At 40.6% G+C, this 24,690-nt stretch overlaps 1 protein-coding gene across 2 annotated transcripts in view; it reads right to left on the bottom strand.

The window, feature by feature from the left end:
• The window catches only part of tgfbr3 (transforming growth factor, beta receptor III), an 81,530-nt gene extending 57,246 nt beyond the window's left edge, over positions 1 to 24,284 (bottom strand). The window contains exons 1-2 of one of the 2 annotated variants that reach the window (XM_014980026.2): positions 24,035 to 24,284; positions 17,996 to 18,176 (exon numbers count right to left, since the gene is read on the bottom strand). In XM_014980026.2, coding sequence (XP_014835512.2) covers positions 17,996 to 18,056 — 61 coding nt within the window. In that variant the 5' untranslated portion in view covers positions 18,057 to 18,176; positions 24,035 to 24,284. The remainder of the gene's footprint in view (positions 1 to 17,995; positions 18,177 to 24,034) is intronic. The other variant, XM_014980021.2, reaches the window with a different exon arrangement.
• Positions 24,285 to 24,690: the final 406 nt, after the last annotated feature.

Here is a 24,690-nt window from a genome sequence, read left to right as displayed (position 1 = left end):
ATTGACATTTCATTGCTCATATTAGTCAAAAGTGAACCTTTGTGAGATAATCAAGTAAATTGGTGCCAAAACTTTTAGACAAAGTTCTATTGCAAATGTATTTAGTAGATACTATTGTATTAATGTAACCCTTTTAAGTCTGTAAGTAGGGCATATATATAACTAAGAGATTTCAATGAGTCGATATACGTTTCTTATTTTTGCCAAATGAAACTCTGCACGTTTAAAATTGTGTCAAAGAAAAAGCTCTTTGAAGCCATTTGAAAACGGCTGCTTAAGCTTTAAACGCTGATGCTGACTGGATTATTATCAAGAGAAAGATCTGAAACAGTTCAGGTTTTGATTCTTGACAGCCACTGTAAAATGGAACAAACAAACAAAGGCTCAGAAATAGATTAGTTTGTTTAGATTATGGAATCCAGAAAAAACATGGCTGCTGTCCAGACTGCTGTAGTTCACTAGAGCCACAGTGGCCTTATTAAAAAGCCTAAGGGAAGCTTGTTTTGAACGTTAAAATAAGCTACATAATAGCTAAAAAGTGGCACACTTCATTTCAGACAGGCATCAGGAAAGGCAACTTTCAGTGACAGTCGCTGGTGTAAAAACCACGTGTAATAGCAAAATAAAACCTTGTGGCTTTAGCTCTGAGGCTGAGAAGCTAAAAGCACTGAGAAACTTTCACCGCCTCACTTATTCTCCCTGGTAGTCGGTGGCTACAGAAACAAAGCTACCAGGACTTGAGCTGAGTCTCAAACTGAGTTAATATGCAGGAAAACCATCTCGCTGCCGATTAAAAAATCAGTCACCTTAAAGCTCGTGGCGACAGAGAATGTGCACCAGTAGCTATAAAACATGTGATGTTCAAATTGCCGCCCCTATTCTATTTCTTATTATTCGTGTTCAGAGCAACAACCACAAAGAGAAAACTGATACCTAAAACAGTTTTAGGTATCAGTATGACTCACTGACAAGTGTGTGGAGGTGTCGGCATGCAAGCTAAAAGATTGGCTTTTTGTTGTAAGGCAAGATGATCTAAAGAAAAACTGAACTAGGGCTGTTGTAAACGAATATTTTAGTAATCGAGTAATCTATCGATTATTCTTACGATTAATCGAGTAATCGGATAAAAAAAATTATAAAATGAAATATTGGTAAATCTGGCATAATACCGGTGTTACTATCAGATATCAATATCAGTCCAATTTTTCATATATGAGCTTCCCTAACAGTTGCTTTTTTGTAGTTTAGAAAACTAACCTGTAACAATAATAGCTCACTTTCTAAGTTAACCAGAAGAAAAGTTATAGAAAAATCTGAAATTATATTGAATTTAATAACAAAGAGGCAGGCTCACAAATATGCTTATAAAAAATGTCTACAATCCAGCTTTTAGTTTATGTATTCATCTTCAGTGAGTTTAATAGATTAATTAAACTCACCTTGCCACCTAACCTGTCACGCTTTGGGTTTGAAAATACGGGAAATGCCGCCTGGAGTGGGAGGAGAGGGCGAATGAACGAACGTAAGATGGGGTGGAGGGGAGGAAATAGACCAGCGGACTGACGAACCGTTAGACCGGGGGACGAACACGGGGGGAAGCAATACGGGATATTTACGACACCTTCACTGGTCACACTCAGAAACTCATCTACCAGCCATGTACGATGCGCTCCGCCACCCGTTTCTTCAGACCGGGATATGAAATTTATTGTGCGGTTCGTCGGTAAAGCTACATTTACACGGTAAGCATCAGCTACTCAGCCGCCCGCCCTGTTCAGTCTATCCGCTCACCTCAGCGCTCTTCCCGCCGTTCGCTTTCAACCAGCAGCCCCGGAGGAGAAATGCTGCCGTACTCCAGGCATCCCCCAGTCATTTTAAGGATGCTTATTGGTTCCCCCAAAACGATAAAAAGTCGGGCATTATTATCAATCAATAAAATCCCCACGGGCCAATCTTGAAGATTGGACTTTATGCCGCTGAGACTTAGCTTTTGTCAACAACTCAGAGGCGGAAGTGAGAGCTCCGCGCAACGCAAATGAAGTCCCGGCCGGAACACGGTGCGCTAACTAATAAAACATAAATTAACGAAGCTTCGAGGCAGGTAAATTTTCCTCGAGGAATTTTAGTAATCGAGGTACTCGAATCATTCGAGGAATCGTTTCAGCCCTAAACTGAACCCTTAATTTCATCAACCCAGTAAGCTTTGTTACTGTTCTTTGGATATCTTAAGAGGGTGTCATGAAGTGGTGTGGTTGCGGTGAGGAGAGACGCTGAGACCCAGGTTGTGTTGATGAATAAGATTAATTTAATAATAATAATAAGCTCTCAGTCCAGGACAGGCAGCACGGCAAACGAGCACACAGCTAATACCGGTAGCAACTGACATATGGGACTCACGGGAGCTAGCACAGACCAGGACTAGGCAGTTCAACTGGAAAGTACAAACGGTCTACAGAGAAGCGGGCACAAAACAGGACTTGGCAGTTCTACTGGAATGTCCCAGAAACTTCACATGAACGACGTTAACAGAGAAACAGAAGACTATAGACATGGACACGACGAGGACCCGACGAGGAACACAGACAACAGGTGGGTATAAATACACACGAGATAATTACGGGAATGAGACACACCTGGGGAGCAATCAACGGGGAGGACAGGACAGAGACTCACAGGGAAACAGGAACACATTGAAAAACTCAAAAACACACAGAAAACCACGGATCATGACAGTACCCCCCCCTCAAGGGCGGATACCAGACGCCCACAAAAACAGAAAAGTCCAAAAACCAAAAACAACCCAGCAGGGTGGGCGGAGGGGCGACGGCAGGAGGGCCAGAGTCCAGAAAACAGTCCAAAACACAAAACAAAACTACCCATCAGGGTGGGCGAGGAAGCGAGGAAGCGAGGAGGCGGGTCCGGCGGTCTCTTCCGCCGGTGCAGGAAACGGAGACGTAGAGGCGGGTCCGGCGGGCAGCGTCTCCGGCGCAGAAACCGGAGTCCCGGAGGCGGGTCCGCCGGGCCGGCAGGAAGGCCGGCTGGGATCTCGGGCGGAGCAGACTCAGGAAACTCGGGGGGAGCAGACTCAGGAAACTCGGGGGGAGCAGACTCAGGAAACTCGGGGGGAGCAGACTCAGGAAACTCGGGGGGAGCAGACTCAGGAAACTCGGGGGGAGCAGACTCAGGAAACTCGGGGGGAGCAGACTCAGGAAACTCGGGGGGAGCAGACTCAGGAAACTCGGGGGGAGCAGACTCAGGAAACTCGGGGAGAGCAGACTCTGGAAACTCGGGGGGAGCAGACTCTGGAAACTCGGGGGGAGCAGACTCTGGAAACTCGGGGGGAGCAGACTCTGGAAACTCGGGGGGAGCAGACTCTGGAAACTCGGGGGGAGCAGACTCTGGAAACTCGGGGGGAGCAGACTCAGGAAACTCGGGGGAAGCAGACTCAGGAAACTCGGGGGAAGCAGACTCAGGAAACTCGGGGGAAGCGGGCTCGGACGGATCACTGGGGGGCGGAGGCTCGTCCGCAAACTCGGGGGGCGGAGCCACAGGGAACTCCGGAAGCTCGGGGAACTCCGGAGGCGGAGGAGACTGGCGCCGCCTCGGCGCGGGGACCGGAGGCGGAGGAGACTGGCGCCGCCTCGGCGCGGGGACCGGAGGCGGAGGAGACTGGCGCCGCCTCGGCGCGGGGACCGGAGGCGGAGGAGACTGGCGCCGCCTCGGCGCGGGGACCGGAGGCGGAGGAGACTGGCGCCGCCCAGGGGCCGGGATCTCCGGCGGCTCAGGGCGGCGATAACGTCGGTGCCCAGGGGCCGGGACCTCCGGCGGCTCAGGGCGGCGATGACGTCGGTGCCCGGGGGCCGGGACCTCCGGCGGCTCAGGGCGGCGATGACGTCGGTGCCCGGGGGCCGGGACCTCCGGCGGCTCAGGGCGGCGATGACGTCGGTGCCCAGGGGCCGGGACCTCCGGCGGCTCAGGGCGGCGATGACGTCGGTGCCCAGGGGCCGGGACCTCCGGCGGCTCAGGGCAACAATAGCGGCGGGGTCCGACCCCTGGTGGGCACAACGCCAATCGTGTCCCCCACCAAGGGTTAGCCCTGGCGTCCATGCTGCTGGCACAGCTCCTCACCGTAGTGTGGTCGGGTCCTACTGTCATGACCGTAGTGTGGTCGGATCCTTGTCGTGTGAAGCCTGTTTTTCCTGTGCAGTTCTCTGTTGTTCCGTGTCTTGGTTTCACCATTAAATTAATCATTTTCACTTCATCCTGGGTCTACCTGCGTCCTCATCCTCACCTCACCAAACCGCAACGTGACAGAAGGATCCGACCACACTACGGTCATGACAGAGGGACTCAGCTTTTCCTCAGCATAGCTGTACCTTCACTGTGTTCTTCAGTAAGCAGGGTGGTTTTCCTTGTGACTGATTTCATACATATTGAAAGAAAATGACGTGGAATATTCATATACAGCTCTGCTGAGGTTGATGTGTCCTCACCATAGTAACATAGAAAGGCTGAGATGCAACACCAGCTCAGCAAAAAACACCACTTTGGACTCTTTCAATCTCTATTAAACTGAAAATGTGGATGAAAAGCTGCAACTTTTTTTTAAACTGAACTCTACATCTCATTTTATGTTCTTGCTTAAAGTGTTGTTTTGGGTATTTAAGTTTGAAAACATGCTTATTCATCAACATTTTCCACCCCAAGAGCCCTGATTCGCTTGAGCAGCCCTGTTTTCTGTTTGATCGCTCTACTTTGGTGATTCTTGTTACTTTGAATTCAAACTTCCTTCTATCAATTTTATTGTCATTATGTTTAAAGTTCGGGCACCCTGTCTGATTCTGCGTCTGATTACATTCTGAACATATCCAGTATAGTTCTGCAGGGACGTTCAAGTTGAAGCATCTGAAATCAAGGCAGACGTTTCCACTGTTAGAGGTTAAAATATCCATTGTAAAAATCTGAAGCTGTCATCTTCCATTGTCCTTCATTTTAGTGAGCGCAACACTCTTTTCAGTTGTGGTCAGATTCTCCAGAGTTCATGAGCGGGATTTGCTGCAGAATGACTGATTGTTCACAATGTGTTAAACACATGGACATGAAAGACTAAGCACCAGTGACTGACGTTCACCTTGACCTATGCTTCTATCCACACAGTTAAAAGTTTATTTGTTCAATTTTGGCTTTGGTATCAAGTATGCATAACACGAGCCTAACAGAAATCTTGAATTTGCCTCCTAAGATCACTGGAGGCTTTATTTATTTTTGTAGAAGGACATTAATTATTCTACTTTTATTATTCTACTCTGCTTAAAACGCCATTGAGCCAGTCTGATACAGTATTAGAGGTAGGACAGGAAGTAAGACGGAGAGGGAGAGGGACAGAGATAGACAGAGAGAGGGACTGTGCCAGCAAACACTTTTGATATATTTGAACAGTGTGAAATCCAGCCAGTGATGTCACCAGACACTTTTCACAGTCCCTGGCAGGGTGAATTTGAACCCCAGCTTCATCTATGATTTAAACAGTAATATTGTTCAGATATTCTCTTTGAATGCATTAGCCATTCCATAAACTTTCAGTGTGTTATAAAATAAAACGGATTCAAAGATCTGTTTTTATTATTACAAGCTACTCACATTTCCTTCTAATCAATTTCAGTGGCAGGGGAAAAAAATTCCTTAAAGAGACAAAATAAGAAATCAGCTGGTGAATAGACTGGTCAAAAACTCAGAAGTCCAACCTTCTTCCTATCAGCGAATGCCCCAGATATTTTTCCTTTCTTTCTTTTTTACAAAAATCACTAAGAAAAACTAAACAAAAATGCTGACAAAATAACATAATGTTATTTTTTCCCCTTGTCCCCATTTTGCAACTGATACTGCTCTCATGAAGTGAGACTTTCACTGATTCTTTTAATAAAAGATTACATAAATATTACCTTTTACAACCCCTTATTGTGACAAGCTAAATAAAATCAACCTCACTTTTGAAAAGGAAGCAGCTCAGGTCCACTTTCACAGCAGCAGGACGATACATTTTATCCTCCACTATTGTATCCAAAATCTTTGTCTCGTCTTGCTCTCATGAAGTGAATATCATGTTATCTCCTCTCTTTAACTGAACATACATTATTATCTGTTGATCTATCGCTTTGATCACTTTGTTTCTTGGTGTGTTTGAAAGAAACAACAGTTGTTTGTTGAATCATTCATCCATTTGGTTCATAATCCATTGGAAAGCCTACATGCGATAAAATGTATTCTGAAAACTTGGTCAGTTTCTAACATCAGGAGAAATACTTTGTCAGCACATATTCACATTAAAGGCTGGAGCAGAAATTTCCGCTCCACTGTTCGCTTACACTGTTCTATCACGGAGATACACGCCTCTGCTTCCAGGAAATACACTTTATTTTCTTCAACACTGTAACGCCGAGCCAAGAAAAGGGTACAGGAAGTGATGTCAGCCTGTGTGCCAGTTAGGGACAAGGCTGATATTCCCACAAAGCCATTTCCGAAGACAAACAAACAGAACTTTTCCCTTGTGTGTGTACATGCAGATATAACCCGTTCCCAGTATTTCTAAAGTTTCTACTAAACAATAACAGAGAAGCAGACAAGTCAGCCTGAACATTTTTAATAAACAATGTTTATCCAATATTAAGATAATGGAACAAACAAAAAGTTACTCAATACATCTGCATCCAGAGCAAAATGAAACTGTAGGCATTTGAGGTATTGTACAAATCCTCTTCTCTCTTTCCTTTTTGCTGATGGACACAATTCCCATAGACCACTTCAATTCAGCTAGAAGTACACAATATTCTACCCTTTTCTGTTTTCCTAGGGTTTGGACTTAAGCTCTGCAGTGTTGACATTATAGCACAGCCCACTCACCCCTGAACCTTGAGCCACTACGACAGGAAGTAACTAAAGCCTTTCATAAGGGTAGTGTAAGTTCAGTTCACCAGCATGCCTATGAAAAGGATTTATCTCTGGAGTGTAAAACCGAAGGCGCAAGAGAAGGAAGCTGGAATGGAATGAAGTGAGGAGGGAAGGGGGTCGAGCAGACACTCCATTAGGGAAGTCGTAAACTCCCAGATCAAAGTGTGAAATCTGAAGTCAAATATCCAACAAAACTCTCTTTGTAACTTAATATCAGCCGCAGGCTCCTATTTGGCGAAGTCGTCTGCATAATCCCATCAGTTGGCATATAATTGACGAGACAGTTTACAGAGAGGAAATTCTACAGATTGTTCTGACTGTCTGAAGGAGATGCGACACAAGACTGGATATCCAGACAAAGCCTCTTTCACTCACAAAGTATGTTAACAGGTGGTCAGATAATAAATTACACTCCTGTGAATGGTAAAAAAAAAAAAAAACTATACAGACAACATAGAAACTAAATTCAAAGTAAAAGAAGGAGAATCGCTGTCATTTTAATGGAAAACTCATAGGAATGGAGCAGAAAAAATAACAAAAGCCTACATCAACCCACGAGAGATCATGTGTTTTACATTTAAAAACAACTGAGCAACATTCACATGCTGACAACTTTTCAAGATTCTCAGAATGACAGAGTGAATGGTGCACATGAAGAGATTTTCAATGAAAATACCTTGAGAATATCACAGTATTTGCTTAAAACTTTAGAGCAGCATTATGTAATATGGTGTAGCTGCAGACAAGAAATTGTTCTTACTGTTGTTAAAATAGGTTTTGGATTTCTGTAGTTGCAAAAATGTTTAGTTATTGTTCTTATAGGAAATACACTTCTGCAAAAATATAGAATAAACGCTACATTTAGTATTACTTTTCAAGAACTGATTGCAGAATAATTTCATTTTTTGCCCTTATTATATGAAATAACACAAGTATGGCAAGCTGATATTAGCTTGCTAAATTAGCAGCTCTCTCTGCCCTGGCAGACAATGCAGCTGGTTTGGGTGGGGCAATGTTGTGTTCCTCAAAGCAACATACAACCAAAAACAACCTCCAAAATCAGTTGTTTCAAACATCATTCCTTGGAATTTGGAATTTGTCAAGATAAATTTAACACGTGATTTTTTTGCTCACTTTAGCAATAAATTATCAGATAAATGCCTATCCCTAAGTAATACACACAGTATCAAAACTACTTTTCTGTTGCTAATGCTGTCACATTAGCTAAAACTACAGCAAAGTTGCTAACACAATCATTTCTACAGCTACATCATTATAAATAAGTGACTTTTGTCCCTTTACACCAACCTTTTATCAGCCTTGTCACTGACAGTAGCATCACAACAGCACATGCTAATATTGTGCTTTGCTTTGTAATGAATCGGTCAGCCTTATATTCTAGAGAATGGGTGGAACGTAACACATTTTATTGGTACTGACAGTAAAGAAGCTCCCTGTGAATTAGCCCTGACAAATGTCATGGGCACCTGTTCGTAAACCATCAAAGATGTTACAAAAAAAAAGACTACATGACCAATTACACAGAGCATATGTAGCCACAGGCAAGCAGTGCAGATAGAAAGTGCTGCATTCCTCTCTGCTGCTAAATACAGACGAAAAATCAGAGGGCTTTGAAGAGATGGATGACAAGGCTGATTCCCACAGGAACACAGGAGCCACTGTGGAAAGTGAGACAGCTGGCTGAGAACAGGCCTGTGTGCGTATGACTAAACACTTTACTAGCTGTGTTACCTTCATATGTCGTTACTGATGGGTGCTGACATGTGCTGTCTTGACCTATAATAACAAGACTAAAAAATTTTGTCGGCAAGGGAAGCGACATAAAGGAGAAAACGGTCAAACACCATTATGAGTCATTAGATAAATTACAGGTCAATGCACTTTTCAGGAAAACAAAAAACAGCAGGAATGCTAGAGTAGCAACAGTGGTGTCACAGGATTAATATGCTTGAACTGGGAGACATCATCTAAATCAGGCAACTGCATGAAAAGTGAGACACCAGAAGTCAAGTGCAACTGCTCTCAGTTAATCCAATGGAGTTTGATACTAAAAGTACCTAGGCATAACAGCCTGTGCTTGGCAATATGCAGAAAGGGTTAGAGCTGCTCGAAGGACATCTCTCTCATCAGTCATAGAGGCCTGAAAAAGCCATTGTATTTGACAGCAGCTTGGCGGAGGTTCAGCAGGAGCCTCCTACTATTAACTTTAGGATTTAAACCCAGTAAGGGAACCAGGGAGGTGTGCCGTGGGGCAGTTTGTCTCATCTCGTTCAGTATCAGCTCTTTCATTTCTGCTGGATTATCTGGCCTCCTCAGATATAGTATTAATAATCCACAAATACGTTTGCCAAAAAGTGGGGATGCATTAAACAGATGCATTGAATTAAACAGAGGTCTGCTGGCCAGTATTGCAACATTTTAGCTGAACTTGTTTGAGCTCATCTGACCAGTTAGTTGGAAACTCAAAAACCCAACATCTATTCCCATTATGATCAATAAAGTATTTCTGAATTTAATTAAACACTCTTCAGTGTGGATATTGTTACTGTAGGAAGAAAATTCAAAATTAGATATTTACAGTATTAGTGTTGCATGATGTAAAAAGTTTAAAAGTAAGAAGCTATAAAAGAACAGTATTTTCAGTGGAGGCATATAATCCTTTTATTGAGTCTGCTATCAACAGATTTTGGCATGTAGCTTTTTCTGCCTTTCATGTCCTAGAGTTTGGCCCTTCTCTACCAAACTTTTTAGGATAGATAAAGAATCATCTGCCAAAGAAAATCACTAATGTTTTGTCTACCTGAAAAAAAGGGCAACCAACTCAGAGTTTCAGCATTTTTGAAGTTTTCTGGAAGTTCGTACCAGGTTGGTTCTGACTCTGGGGATACAGAGTAGACTTGAACCAAAAGATCTGATTGGTCTGCAGGTTTGACAAGATGACAGCAGGTCTTTAATGTATTTTGCTGCTGTTCAATAATTTATAAACGAACAATTTATGAATAGTAAAGTATTTTAACGTTTATTCTCTGAACTACACAGTTTGATTGATCTTTTATGTCAATCTTTGAAGAGACTGTTGCCAAAGAGACATAGTCCAGATGACAGTGACAATGTTAAAGTCTGAGACAAAATTTAATTCAATTGATATTACTCTCTAATATATTGCTTTCAACTCCATGCCCATTTATTTTAGTTCTTAATGGCAAGCTGACTCTTTTTAAAATGCGACGTATTATGACCCATGACCAAGCCAAAATAACTTCAGTTGGTGCATGTTACTAACTGGGGCCATAAAACCATATTTCCTTACAATAAATTACAAACAATCAGGAAAGAAACTGGTATCTCACACACAAAGTGTGATGTCAAATCTGCTTCTAATGTAACTAATGGCTCACAGTAAGAAAACCTGAAAAAAAATCCTTAGAAAAACTGAAAATTATTGTGATTAAAGAGACATTGAGGTTACCCAAAATCTTTACTGGGAAACCAATAGTAGCTGTTTTTAAAAATTGAGATTGGAAACTCCCCACAAATGTCTGGTGTATCTCTGCTAAAGACAAATGCCCATCTTTAGCTGGGCTTTGAAAAAACTTTCATAAACTGTAGACATGTTCCTAGTTAGAAATGTCCCAGTTAAGTAATATTTTCCTAATCTGGTTTTACTCAGATGTCTCTGGCTTGTATGTATTTGTATTGTCTTTGTATAAACAGACATTGACCAACAAAGTTAGGTGAAAGTATGCAGGTTTGGATCACAATGATGGTGCTTCTAGGTATAGACATATTTTCCTTGTTTTAATTGTGCATGCAAACTGACAGTCTCTTCCTTTTAAGCTCAAGAAAAAAAAATCTAGGTTACCATAAACAGAGAGCAAAAGCTGAAACAATGCCGAGTCTCTGTGCCAGTGAGGAAGGCCAGTGTGACAGAGCCAGAGGTGAAAAGGGCCAAGGCAGACGCCACTTTCACACACAGACTGGAAGAGGCTTCATTCCACGGGGCTTCCTCAATGAAAGGGAGGGAAAAGAAGAGGAATGACTTGTCAAATGCCATTCTGCCTCAAGTATTAACATGTACAGAGGAGCTGGGAGGACTTCTTAACTGGACAGTTAACAAAATGCAAAGTGTGATAAATAGCAGGCGGGTCAGAACAGGCACCAGACAGCAAATAAACCCAGAAGAGTCTTTCTGACCAAAAAGAAAAACACATTATATGGCCAGACAACATGCATTATGGAAAGTGCAAAGTGGTAGCTAGATTTGTTTTAAATGATGTTTTTATCAACAACAGCTCCCTTAACATTAATAGGCAGATGTCATTCTGATGTATGTTTGGAGTTCTCAGAGTGTTGTACCAGTTTCTAACCATTTATGTTAACAACATTGCCAGTCTACAGTGTGCATATTAACCATCTATATTTCCACAAGAGACAGGGACCAGTAGAAATCAGCAATGAAATGAAGCAAGAAGGGGGAGTAAATACACTTGAGTCGTGTGATTAGTTGGATTGTGATTCAATGACTGAATGGAGACAGATGAGTAAGCATTAAAAGATTACTAAGAATCTGATAGGATTCGGTGGCTAACACTGAGTCCTATCCATGTGTTAGCCATGGACAGGACTAAACCTAACCAGCTAAAACCAGGCTAAAAACCCAAGTTTCTGTTGCCAAAGACAATTTGACACCACTCCATTTGTTTACATTTTATGAAGAAGGAAATTGTGCTCAATGTCTGAGGTTTCTGTGTTGTTTTCGTCAGTGGTTCTTGGTGCAGCGCCACCACAGGTGAGGGGATAAACTGGTTTTTCAAAAGGCTTGGTTCATTTGACACAGTGCAGTGTGAAAGCAATCTGTGCCAGCTGAAAATGTAACAATTTTGGTCCCCTATCAAACCGAGTCTACCAGACCATCAGGTGTAAAAACACCTGATTGGATGACTTGACCCTCTAATTGCTAAAACTAGCAAAACAGTGGCCCCAGATTCGATGTACTTTTCCCTGTCCTGCTCTTCTCTTTTCAACCAATTGATGACTTTCTAAAATAAGTAAATGAACTTTTAATTATAATAACTTCTCAAAATCTTCCATCAAAAAATTTGAGCTATCAAATTTGAGCTAAATAAGAAGATTTAACTATTTTAGCCAAGCACCGGCCTATCTGATAACTTTCTCAAATATTCACGGCACCTGCGAGTTCTTTTATTTCTTCTAAATCTACTTTCTTACTACTTTTACATCCAAAATCAAATTCTGGAACACAAGTGGAAAAAGAGTGCACTGTTTTTCTGAGAATGTATTTTGTTATCTAAAGACATCTAATGGGGACAACTGTCATTCATTGGACAGACATTGTGGTTTTCCAAAGAACCATTGCAAAAACTTGGACCAGGTCTTTCAGCAAGACTGGTGTGGTAGAAGTGGAGTGGGGAAGTTGAGGCCAAAGGAGGGGGCTAGTTTGATGAACGATACCACCCTGGAGGCCATTAGCTCACACCCCCTAGAAAGACCTTCAGAGTCATTCAGAAAGCTGAAACTATAGCTGATAATAATAAAAGCCATAAGTGCCGATGTAAACACCTTCCTTCCAAGGTTATCTCACAAGGAACATATTTTTTTGTTATTATTTTTCATTTTACTATTCCCCACTCTTTCTTCTATGAAGTCACAGCACATGTAACTCTACAATTCTTACTCTACTATGGGCTCGGTACTCACTATTTTCCACAGAGCCGATGAACATAATGGAAAGCACACTATCACCCCAGATGTCTCCTATTACTGGCTCCGACCAAAATTATTTACACATCGGCTTACTGGAACCATGGAGAAAAAGAGTGAGACAGAGAGAAAGGGGAAGGAGGGCGGGATTCAGTTTACTCCTTTGGATTTGCGTAAGCATCCTCTTATCGGGACGCTGACAAGACATGGCAGACATGACATATCTATTCGGAGGAATGCATGCGCAGTTTCCTCTTCTTGTGTTGATGTGCTTCTGCAGTCGGAAAAATGTTTGAGTAACGAAAAACACAGTAAGTCATCTGTCCTTCCATCTACACTGTGTTAATTAAAGTTGGTAATGCAATGTTAAAGGAGCACTAAACAAAGAGGGCCAGAATGAATCCTCCTTCTGGACAGTACTGTTAAAATAAAGGCCTCACCATGGGGGCAGAGCAGACCTGTAATTAGACACAGTCAGGACTCCCGTTGCTATGTAAACATCCCGACCACTATGCCTAGAAGCGCGGCCTCTTCGCTGCACTGCTCCGGTTCCTCGGCATGAATCACACAGCAACATCTGGTTTAGCGTGCTGGAATGGACTTTGTCGGTTTGGCACACCGTCCGTGTGTGGAGTGTGTCGATCAGGACCAGACGTCCCACGCCTGCGCCTGCCTCTCTCCTCTTCCCCCCGACTACGCCGACTCTCATATTACAGTGGTTGCACAATACATTCTGGCAGTGCTGACTCTCGCTGGCCCTAAGAAAGCATTGTGGATACAGCGACAAACCTTTTGCTCAACTGTGGTGGAAAGAGGGGGGAAAAAAGTTACAACCACTTCTGGCATTGCAATGACTTGTGTCTGCCAATAATATACAAAAATCCAGACAGAAGGAACTTGTTTACTTTACTGTAAAGCTGAAAGTAAAGCATGTGGCCTAAATTCTGAGAATGCATTCAGTGTCTTTAATGCTTAATCCTAGGGAAATGATCATTTTGACTTTTAAAATCTATAGAGAGTCATATGCTAAGTTTTACTTTTTGGATTACATGCAAAATACTATCTGCAAAAACCTAACACTTAACAAAACTAATCATCCCTAAGGTTATCACTTTCCTAAAATAATGGCCTGCGTCTTTCCCCCCAACCCCCAAAAGTGAGTTGTTGTTTTATTTTTCTTAAATTGTCTTCACAAAAAAAAGGTGGTAGGTTTGTCCAAACATCACTTTTGGCACAAAATGACATAAGAAAGTGACGATATGAAACATGGTGGTGACAAGGTCATGCTGTGGGGAGGCTTGTCTTCAAGGAGAGAGAAGAGGGAATTTGCTCAGAATTATAGGAAGATGGAAAAAGCTAAATACAGCACAAGCCTAGAATAAAGAGGGAAATGCAAATGCATGCCACACTTTTTTAGATTTGTTATTCCACAACATTTTTCACAAGTTTCTAGTTGCAAAGTTACAAAATGTGACCAAATTCAAAAGATTTGAATACTTTTGCAAGTCTCTGTAACACATGGCATGGCTCCTGAAAAACTTCATTTCCTTGCAAAACACCAAGTCAGCACAAATATGCCTGCACATCCCCTCCCAAAATGGTGGTAATAGCAATCTGGGGAGAGGCAACCACAAAATGGTAATGATTATATGGAAGGAAAAAATATATATGAAGATGGCAAAAAGCAACTGAAATATAGATGTCAAAGGTACACTCTGAGTTTTAGGAGCTTTGGGAGGCTCAGACCCAGGGTTACATTTCACTAATAACAGATTCATTATAGGGTAATCTAAACAATACCCAAGAGCTCTTCCAACTAAAGACAGGCAGATCTGAGTGTTTACACAGACGCAACAACATAACAGACATACAAAGATGAGAGGTAGAGTCTGATGTAACTATGCTAAATTATTTTAAATGAACGCAAGCAAGAAAGAAAAAAATTACGTATCTCTCTGTTCTGGTAACCTAATTGGTATTAAAGAGGAACATCTGAAACTTTGTCAGTAAGCCGAAACTGCAAGCACGCTTGCTGCCAGTGCACTTTGGAGGGAAGGGCACTTGGTTGTCTGACTCTAAATATCTGCCCCTTGTGAGACGATACAACAATGCTTTTTGCATGAGGTATGAGGAAGAATTTAGAGGAAAACTTCATATGGGACTTCATTGTGTTCTAGATCCTGGCATTGTGGGACAGATGATGTTTTCTCTGCCCACAACACAAACTGACTACACTGCTTTTGTTTTCCTTAGAGCAAAAGTCAGCCACTCAAATCCCCGGAGAACGGAGAGGAGTTTTTAAATAACAAACTTTGGCGGCAAATAAACTGAAAGTCTGAAAAATACAACCCAAAATTTATTTGCTTTGTTTTTGGGATAATTTTTTATTTTTATTTTTTTTGGTAACTATCCCTGTACTGGCAAAGCAAAATACTATGATGTTGCAATATGAAACCAATCTTTGTGAAATGGACATACTTCTGTCTAAGGTTACTTTGCAACATGACCGTAACAGATTTTTCATCAAAACGTGGGGCTGAGTGCCAGACTGATAAAGATGGTCGGGTTCCCAAGCAAAGCAAAGAAAACCACTGTTGCTATCTAGAGCGGTAATGTCTCCACAGCTTGCATCAAGCTGAGGAGACACCACGGCTGTGGTTATATCTTTCATGGATAGCCATGAAAGATATAACCACAGTCTCCAGAACCAATGTGCAGCAAAGTCTTCTAACTAACTTCTGGAGGCAGGAAAATTGGTGGAGATGTTACTAGTGGAGACAAGATGAGACCAAATAGCTGTGGTCTTACCCTGACTATTCTCTTAGCATTACAGTGTAACCAGACAGCGTTTTATGTAACCCAGCATCCTAGACGTTACCTCAAATAAAGGGATATTTCAAGTTTGCTGTGTAAAATGGACAAAATGTTAGAGTGGTTGAAATTAAGTACTTTTTTATTGATTTATACTCTGATTTATCTATTGAGCAGTTGCTCTAGACAGGTAACTTTAACAGATTGTGTTTTGGAAAGTCATTGTTGAAAACCACAAATCAACTAGGTCTACATTAAAAACAACCAAAGATTTTATATAAAATTTGACACAAGTGTAAGCATTGCATTCTCATGTATCACTAAGACTTTGATAGCTCTAAAAACTGAAACTCAGAGTGTTGTACCAGTTGAAATAAATAGCTCTGTTTCATCAGAACAAAGATGTTAGGCACTGGCTCTTGTCCAGTTTCAAGGTATAGCACCAAAATGTTCTATCACATGGTCTCTGCAGTTTAACTTCCTGCACACAAGATTTTAGAAAGTGCCAAAATGGCTAGCACTGTCTTTTGTTGTAAGTAGAAGAGAAGCACTCTTTTTTCCAACCTGTTGCTGCTTATTTTTAGTCAGCTAGTTGAAGGAAGTCGCAACAAAATAAGACCTAAATTCAATAACTTAGCTAAAAAAGCATAATTTAATTGTAGTTTTTATATTCATGTTCAACTTTTTATTTTTTAACGTGTTTTTGCTTTTAGGTTAAAGTTTTTAGAGATACGGCAACTTTGACTACTTTATTCTACTTCTGTAATTTACAGCAAAACAAAGCTATGCTTCACTGAAGCAGACCTGGTTTGAATAAAAAGGTAAAAAAATTACTTCTAAGTGCTGTCAGACAGTAGACTGATATTCTCAACAACTGTTAGGATTCCTTCTATTTCAGAAAATGCTGGAGAGAATACAGACATGCACATTTAGCAAAACAATGAACGACAGTTTGATAAATTAGTTAGGATTAGTAGCTTTGGTTGGGGCATTTGATGATGTCATCCAGAGCTAATTTGACATAGCATGCCAAAGTTCCTAATTTTCTCTTTTTGCTGTGGTTGCTGTTCTGCTTCTGCATAATTGGTAGCATTATGGCGTCATTCCGCACAATCTGACAAGTACACCTGCTGAGGCCTGCTGGGTCTTTTCATTCTGAGATTCAGTTTGTCAGCACTTTCCAGAGTATTAATCCTCCTTACTCACGACTCTGACATGCACTGTCAAGAAAAGCTTGCTGGGAGATAAAAGTGGAAAATCCCACAGCATAGCCTAAATTGTGATTGACAGGCACCGTGGCAGAGCAATATGGAACTCCAACGTGCTCATAATCAAATAAGTAAATGGATCATTATCAAATAGCTAAATAAGTACATAATACATTAATTCAATTTGAATGCTCCATTTATCCTAAATAGAAATTAAATGTTGCCGTAACTCATATCATTAAGTATCTTCAGATTCATTGTAGATAGTGACGCCATGGGCAGGAAGTGTGGCAGTCAGTCTTGCAACTAATCTGAAGACGCTGTTGATTGATGACAGTTTCATGACTGTTATAATGGAGACTTTTTCTGAGTCCTTTTTAATTAATTCTCAGTTTATTTTCACAAAGTAAGCTTGCATTTTTCATCACAGTGTTTTTCCTGATGATCTATGTATTCCAAACTTACACTTTTAAGCAGAATGACTTCATATTTCAGTTAGTATCAGTGGTTGTAGTTCAATACATTTTCTGTCTGAATGTAAATACAGGGAAGCTTTGCAATCTAAAAAGTCTGAAAAAGTATGTTTTTTTTGTTTGTTTTTTTACCTGGTCTGGATAAGAAAACAAAAAAAATCATTTTTCCATTTCCAAAACAAAAGTCTAACAATGCTTATTAAATTCATTTTGTTTTACACTCATTTATATTAAAGAGACATAACATATATTTGATTTGTCACATCACATCTTCTGTGTTTTGACTTTGAAGTGAAGGTACACTTATTCTGAAATCCAAAGGGGTAATTTCTTTATGTGTTTGGTCTCTGGATAACTTATCTAACGGATCTAAAATAGCAAAGATGCTTGCCAACATCTTTGGAAGCATAATGGAAAGCTACAAGCCAAAGGCTGAAAGGAAGCATGATAGAAGGTGCCATTTAGCCTCCGTTTCATCCAACATCTTCCATTGCTTATTTGACAGGTCAGATTTCATCTCAGTTAGTCCAGGTGCCACAAAAATAGTGAAATAGCCCTTTACTACACATTAACTGATTTCATTATTATATTATTTGTGGTACTTAAGAATAATAAGACCAAGCAACCATTCAGGGAGGTTCAAGAGTAATGTTTTCCACTTGAATGTACAAATTGCATAGAAAAAAACTATAGAAATTAGAGTCTAGAAAGTCAGAATATTGAAATAGAAATCCTGTAAACTGATGCATGTCGTGCAGGGCATACGCAACACCCAGGTTCACATGTTTACTATGATCTCTTGAGTAAACTCACCTGCTGACGTCAGGCAGCATAATGCAAGAAGCATCAAAGGAATGCGGGATCTTTGACCCATTTTGTTTTTTCTTGCAGCCTCTGATGTGATGTCAGTGGGTTGAGTTGCAACTCTCTCTGTTTTTCGCAAAGATTTTCTTCCCCGTAAATGGGCCTACAGGAAGCCACCTTCCAGCTCCAGCTGCATAGGGAACAGAAATAAAAGATGTCAGCTGGGGAAGAAAGTCAAACCTGAGCATGAACAAACAGCGGGGCAGTGCTTTGTCTGCGCCGTGGGAGCAATCAGATGAGACAAGAGGAGCAGCCAGTTTGCAGACCAAGGGATTAATTTGGGGGGTTAATTTGGGGTAACACACGCTTCAAAGGGCCATGCTGCAAACAACTCTGTGAAAGGTCACAGTGTGTAAAAAGTGCAAGAGTGACTTAATTGGAGGGTGTTAAACGCTCTACAATATGCCACGGATTATAAACACACTTTCATTAACGGCATCAGGACATACTGTGACTTGCCAGTGGGGTCTTGGAGTAAGCAGCTCGATACAATCACACACATCACTGTGAACTTGTAAGCAGGAAAAATTAAAGTTCAGTATTTTGTACAAAAATCACAAAATCTTATTTTTCTCTGTACAAATACAAGAATCAAACACATGAAGCGTTTACGGATCAATGACAAAAACTGAAATTTATTGCAATAAACTTTGTGTATCCTAAAACTTCAAAACACAAAAAAAATTACTCATTTTTAGGAAATCCTACAGAAAGCTCAAACCAATTACAACTCTTACACACTCTATATACTGTACACATTTCTCATGAAACATATGGTCCAGATAAAAGACAAGCACACCGCTACCTTAAGTGCTACCTGTTTTCTTCATGATAACCAGACTGTAACTGTACCCAAGTCAATGTAAAATCCATGTGTGCAAGGTTCTGTAACAGGAAGCCCACTTGTTCACAGCTTAAAAGCACCGCCTTGGACCAGAATGGAAGCCGCGAAGAGCAGGCACATGTGCACACATATGTGCACTGCAGTGAACCCGAAAAGTGTGCATGGGAAGTGATGCACAAAGCGCTTAGGTGCATCACTCTGCAGTGCAAGCAGCGTTCACAAGACAAAAGGGCCTTTCAGTGTGAGGCAGCTGCATGGGCTAGGAAGTCTTTTTTGGAAGATCTTGACAAATATTACACCGTTAGCTCATCAGGAAGGATTAGTGCCCTTCTGTTTGATTTATGCTCCTCCTTGACATTCACCTCCTTACTAACTAAACACGGTGAGGCCGTGTTGCAACACTTTTTGGGAAGCAGAGACCACAATCAAAGGCAAATTGCTGTCGTGTTCTTCTCTTCTGCTGCGCTGCAGATTAGCTGTGCTTTACCCAGGTATACGAAAAGATTTACGGAGACGTTTTCAACCTGGTGTGAGATAACTCTAGCGGTTTTCCACCTAAAGCTTTTGATTTTCTTGTGGCAACATAAAGAAAATCTGGCAATCACATCAGAATACGGAGAGCTTTGAAGGAACTACCAGATTCTCCTGAACACTGTTGAAACCAAGCGACATACTTGTGGTGGCTTCAGTGTTAAAGTCCTGGCTTCCATCTATCATCACGACTGCCTCCTGTGCATGTTGTGTTGCTAGAAACAGAGTAGAGATGTTGTTATAGTAATCACAGAGGGATATCTTAGCAGACTGTCTGTATTACATGTTGCATCTGGACGACTAAGCTACTAATCTGAAACAAGCTTGCTCTATGGCCGCCTGCAGTTAGCGGATTCTCACAGTATGATAGTATGGGTACAAACAATTCGGTAACACTTTATTTGAAGGGGTGTGCATAAGACTGATATGACACTGTCATAAACATGACATAACACCTGTCATGAACATAAAGAAGTCTTTATGAATGTTTATGACTGTTGTCATGAAGTGTCATTCGGTAAATAATGACACTTTTAATGTAAAGTTGCTCTAAAAAGTTGCATGGAAAGTCCATTAAAAATGTCAACTTTGCATTAAATTATCATAATTTACAAAAGCATGCAATGACACTTCATGACAACAGTCATAAACATTCATAAAGACTTCTTTATGTTCATGACAGGTGTTCTGTCATGTTTTGACAGTGTCATATCAGTCTTATGCACACCCCTTCAAGTAAAGTGTTACCAGCAATTATTTCCATATCAGTTATTACACTTATACATTTATTGTTAACACTTATTGTTATTTTAATTCTGATGCACAGTTGAACTGACTTTTGTTGTAGTTGTTGAGCAATCATGCACACTTTGTTGCATATTACCTTTTGCAATTTTGCTTTTAAAAATATGACACTGTGATTTTAAGTAGCTGCAAGATAACCGGCTAGCTAGCACAGATAACCAACCTGCAACTGGCTGCTTAACCAGGCCTGTCACAATAACAAATTTTGCTCAGTGACAAATTGTCCCAAAAGTTATTGCAATAACCAATAAGATAAACAATAATATTGTTATATTACAATGGTAATAATAGCATTATAATGCAGGTGCAGCCTCTCAAAGATTAATAAACTTTTATTTCTAACAAATAGTTAACACTTGATGTCTAAGACATTTTAAATGTCCAAAATAAATAAACAAAATCCGCTGAAAAACAACAAATAAAATCGATAATGAAGTCTCTAAGCAAAACTGATATTCAAACCAATGCACCAGGCTGAAACCATTCATCATCCAGCTTTTGATAAAAGAGAGAGGGACACAAGAAAAACAAACAATTGTGTAAATGGAAATGATCAAACTTGTTTTGATTTATCATGTGTTTAACTGATTTATTGCTGATTGCGACAGGCTTATGCTTAACAGAAATGAGAATGGTAGGTTGTACTAATTCCCAATCAGCTGAGCTGGTGGTGTAAGGGATCGAATAGTGAAGAGGCCTTCTTTCAGCCAGCTGACCAGCAGTATGGAGCGGGGAAAGGACATGAGTGCATTACAGTGTGCTTTATTCTGCTGAATAAAACTGCAATCACTTTTCAGATATCTTAGCAAGGTGGCGTCTCACAGTCCTCTGTGGTTAAAAAAAGGTATGTGCCACCTTAGAGATTTTTTTTTTTTTTGCTTTGCTTGGTCACCTCCACATGTTTTGAAATGGCTTTTATTGTCAAACAAAGATTTTTTTTAAGGTAAATTTTTTAACTTGCCAAAACAAGGCCTCATTACTGCTAAACCTGCAGAATAAAAACCAATGGCTGGAAGACCTCAAAAAGTGACACATCAGGTCAGGACCTAAAGAAATTCAAAAACAGAAGGGAAACAGAGTCTGTATATATATCAGTCTGGGAAGGGTTGCAACAACATTTCTAAGGCTGTACGACTCCAACGAATCACAGTGAAAGCCATTATACACAATGGAAGAGTGGTGCACCTTCCCTGGGGTGTCTGGACCAAATTCCATTGTTCCAGTGATTTATTTTATTTTATTTATTTTTCCAAGACTGTTTCTTATTCCCACTGTCCATATTTAAAGCAAATATTGATGTTGAGAAAGAAGTGACAAACTACAAAAAGTCTCCTATTAAAGCTGGGAAAACACATTTCAAAGGCTGACATAAAACACTGTAAATTTATTATTTCACTACCAGCTGCTCAAATGTCATTCCTTACTTTGTACCACACCACATATTTTTTGACAACGCCTACTTTTTGTAGCAGACCAACATGTAACGATATACCAACATGACTAATAAACTGTGGAGAGGTTTCACTAAACAACATGAATCCTAACTGACTTCTTCATCTTTTTATCCCACATATCCGCGTGTACAAGACTAAGCCCCAAATCCCCACTTTTATACTAATCACAATGAGTAACTGATTTTGTAGAGGTGAGCTTCTTTGCTTTACATACGTAATCTTAATCCTGCAAGCACAAGTGCTAGTTACCTTCATTTACTTAAATAATGCTAGTTAAGTAAAAGTAGAGTAAGAGAAAAAAACAAATATTTGTACATGGCACAAACATTCTAAGAAATACACACCAGGTTCCTTCTTTTCTAACTTTAATGTGCTACCTCATGCAGAAAAAGTAACAATTCAGACAATAAAGTGAGTCTTTTTTCTTTTTTTGCATGTTTTATGTCTGTAATAAGGCAACACAACACTGTGGCAAACAGTGATAAGTAACAAGAAGCATTGTTAGGCAGGGCTGGTATCTTCAACATCTACTCTGGTCTTCCTTCGCATGCAAAGCAACACAGTGACTGCAAGATAACACACTATGTGGAAAGAGCCATCTTCTACAGAATTTAGCCACAAAATACACGACTGCATTTATTGCTATTAGGGGTTTTGGAGAAGGTATGCCCAGAACCTGACAACCATGAGGAGAAGCTGTCCAGGAGTCTGCAACTCAACCTGCTGCTGGCAGATAAAGAGTGACCGTTTGATTTCAAATGACTGTGCCTGTCTTCTGCTGTGAACATATCAAATAAAAGATGCTTTGAAAAATATGGACAGTTTTTTTTTGTTATTTAAATTACAAAAAAATCGGTACAAAAAAAATGGTACCGTTATTCCATGGTATAATCAAACTGATCTATGATTCAGTTCTTATTCAGTAATTTTATGCCAGTTATCAGCCCACTGACAACACCAAGGAAATAACTCTAAATAGCATTTTAGAAGTGATGCTCATATTTACAAAAACCATCCCCTATATTTAGAACCTGATGCAAATTTTTATCATACAGTAATGACTAAGCATGAAGCAATTATTGTGATATCCAAAATTCATGGTTTCAAAACCAGTGAAAGTTTCCTTCGTACTTTTCCAATGGTTTAAAACTCTTGTGATGAGATGCAAAAAGCCAGACAGGTTGGTCTTCTCTCTGAATAGAGAACTGAATGGAATGAAATTATGGCTATTTCGCGTTTAAAGTAGCCAGTTAGCATCCCCAGTGGTAGGTTTATGGTTGATGCACTGAACCAGGCGTGAAGCAGCATGCACTAAACACGCTGTTGCTGCCGCTTTTGTTCCATGGAACAAAAGAACAAAACTAGAGCCTTTCTTAAAACAACAAACACATGAAATAAATGTAAAAAGATATAAATACATAAAGATCCAGACAGAGTAGACTTGCTAAGGCCAAACTAAACCAGAATTATATATATATATTTATATATATATGTGTGTGTGTGTGTGTGTGTGTGTATTTAAAGATCAGGGAAGTTATGTATTAATGTATTAATGTATACATTAATACATAACTTCCTTGATCTTTAAATCTCAGCTGGTTTCTTGTGTCTCTTGTGATGTCATCAATCCAAATGCAAACAAATCAGCATCTGCAGGATTTTTCCCGGATTTGCCTTGTATTTTGCAGTGAAATTTATACATTATAACTCAAATATGATTTTAAATTGGTAGTGTATATTTTTAGTGAAATAAATACAGCAGAGGGCAGTATCTTTAAGAACAGATTACTTTTTGTTTCTATTATAACAGATCTAAATACAGATCAGAGGCATCTGCTGCTTAAATTTGCCAGACAATTCCCTCTTTTTAACGGAGTTGCAAATACTGTATATTTATTGACCGATTGGAAGTCCTTATCCCAAACGTTGCACCCATGTTCTGTCAGTCACGTTTCGCCCCACAACAACGGGTGGAGTGCCAGCCTGACAGCACACTCACAGCCCCACTACCTCCTCTAGATATCTGAAGGGAATATCACATTGGCTAAACATTCTCTTCATAAGTGTTTGGGTTTGTTATTGTTTTCATAGATTAGTAAGAAAAAGTTATAAAGTGGGTGTAAGAAGCCGTGTCTTAATGTAATAAGCTAGAAGCGCTTCAGCGAGAGAGAATGAAGAGCTGCATGTCAACGGACGCACGAGACAGATGTTCAGCTGGATATAAGTTTCCGCAACAAGCTAAAACCGGGTTCTAATACACCACCAACAGACGGGAGGTGTTGAGATGTTGTTTTGAACAACAAGGTGTTTCTGAAAACGTTATTTTTTAAAAGTAAAACAAAAAACACGCCAAACCTTTAGCTTTAAAAGAAGAGCGGACGTACCACGAAGAGTCCTCACAAAATGCCCTGAAAAACTTAGTGGAAGTCACTCCGGTTGATGGGGAGGGGGGGGACATGAAAGTCCTTCTTCTCTCTCGTCTCTGCCGTCGGAGTGGTAATTTTGTTGAAGGAAAACGACTGTTCGCAAAGTTGTCCCCTCACAACGCCCCGTACTAAAAGTTTTTAAGTTCACGAGCGTCTATCTGCCTGTTTTACTGCAAGGGTTTTCGAGGAGGGGCGGGGCCTGAGGGAGGAGGAGAGCTGCTGCGAGCGAGAGGAGAGAGTCCCTAAGCAAAGCGCGCGGTCCCTTCAGACGGCACTGGGAAGCTCTAAAGAACAGATAGGGCGACCACTTTCCTCAGATGTCATGAGTTTGATCCGAATTTGGCATACGGTCTATTTGTCACAGGCGCATGTGCGATACCATGCAAAACGTCAAGTATCCAACTACATTCTAGGTCAGTCTCATTGCATGGGGATTCAGTGATGTGCATCTGTGTACAGGTTATGGAGATGGCTGACTAATTAAGACTGCTGCTAGTGATGACGCACACATAACCAAATCTGACAAACACATAAACTAGAGTGACATCCCATTGTTACTCCACATAATGCTTTCTTATTACACCC

Source organism: Poecilia mexicana, unplaced genomic scaffold, assembly GCF_051168715.1.
Source record: "Poecilia mexicana isolate PSO_F unplaced genomic scaffold, ASM5116871v1 scaffold_4, whole genome shotgun sequence".
Taxonomy (NCBI): domain Eukaryota; kingdom Metazoa; phylum Chordata; class Actinopteri; order Cyprinodontiformes; family Poeciliidae; genus Poecilia; species Poecilia mexicana.
Note: the sequence above shows the minus strand (reverse complement) of the source record. Positions and strands in the feature narration are given on the sequence as shown.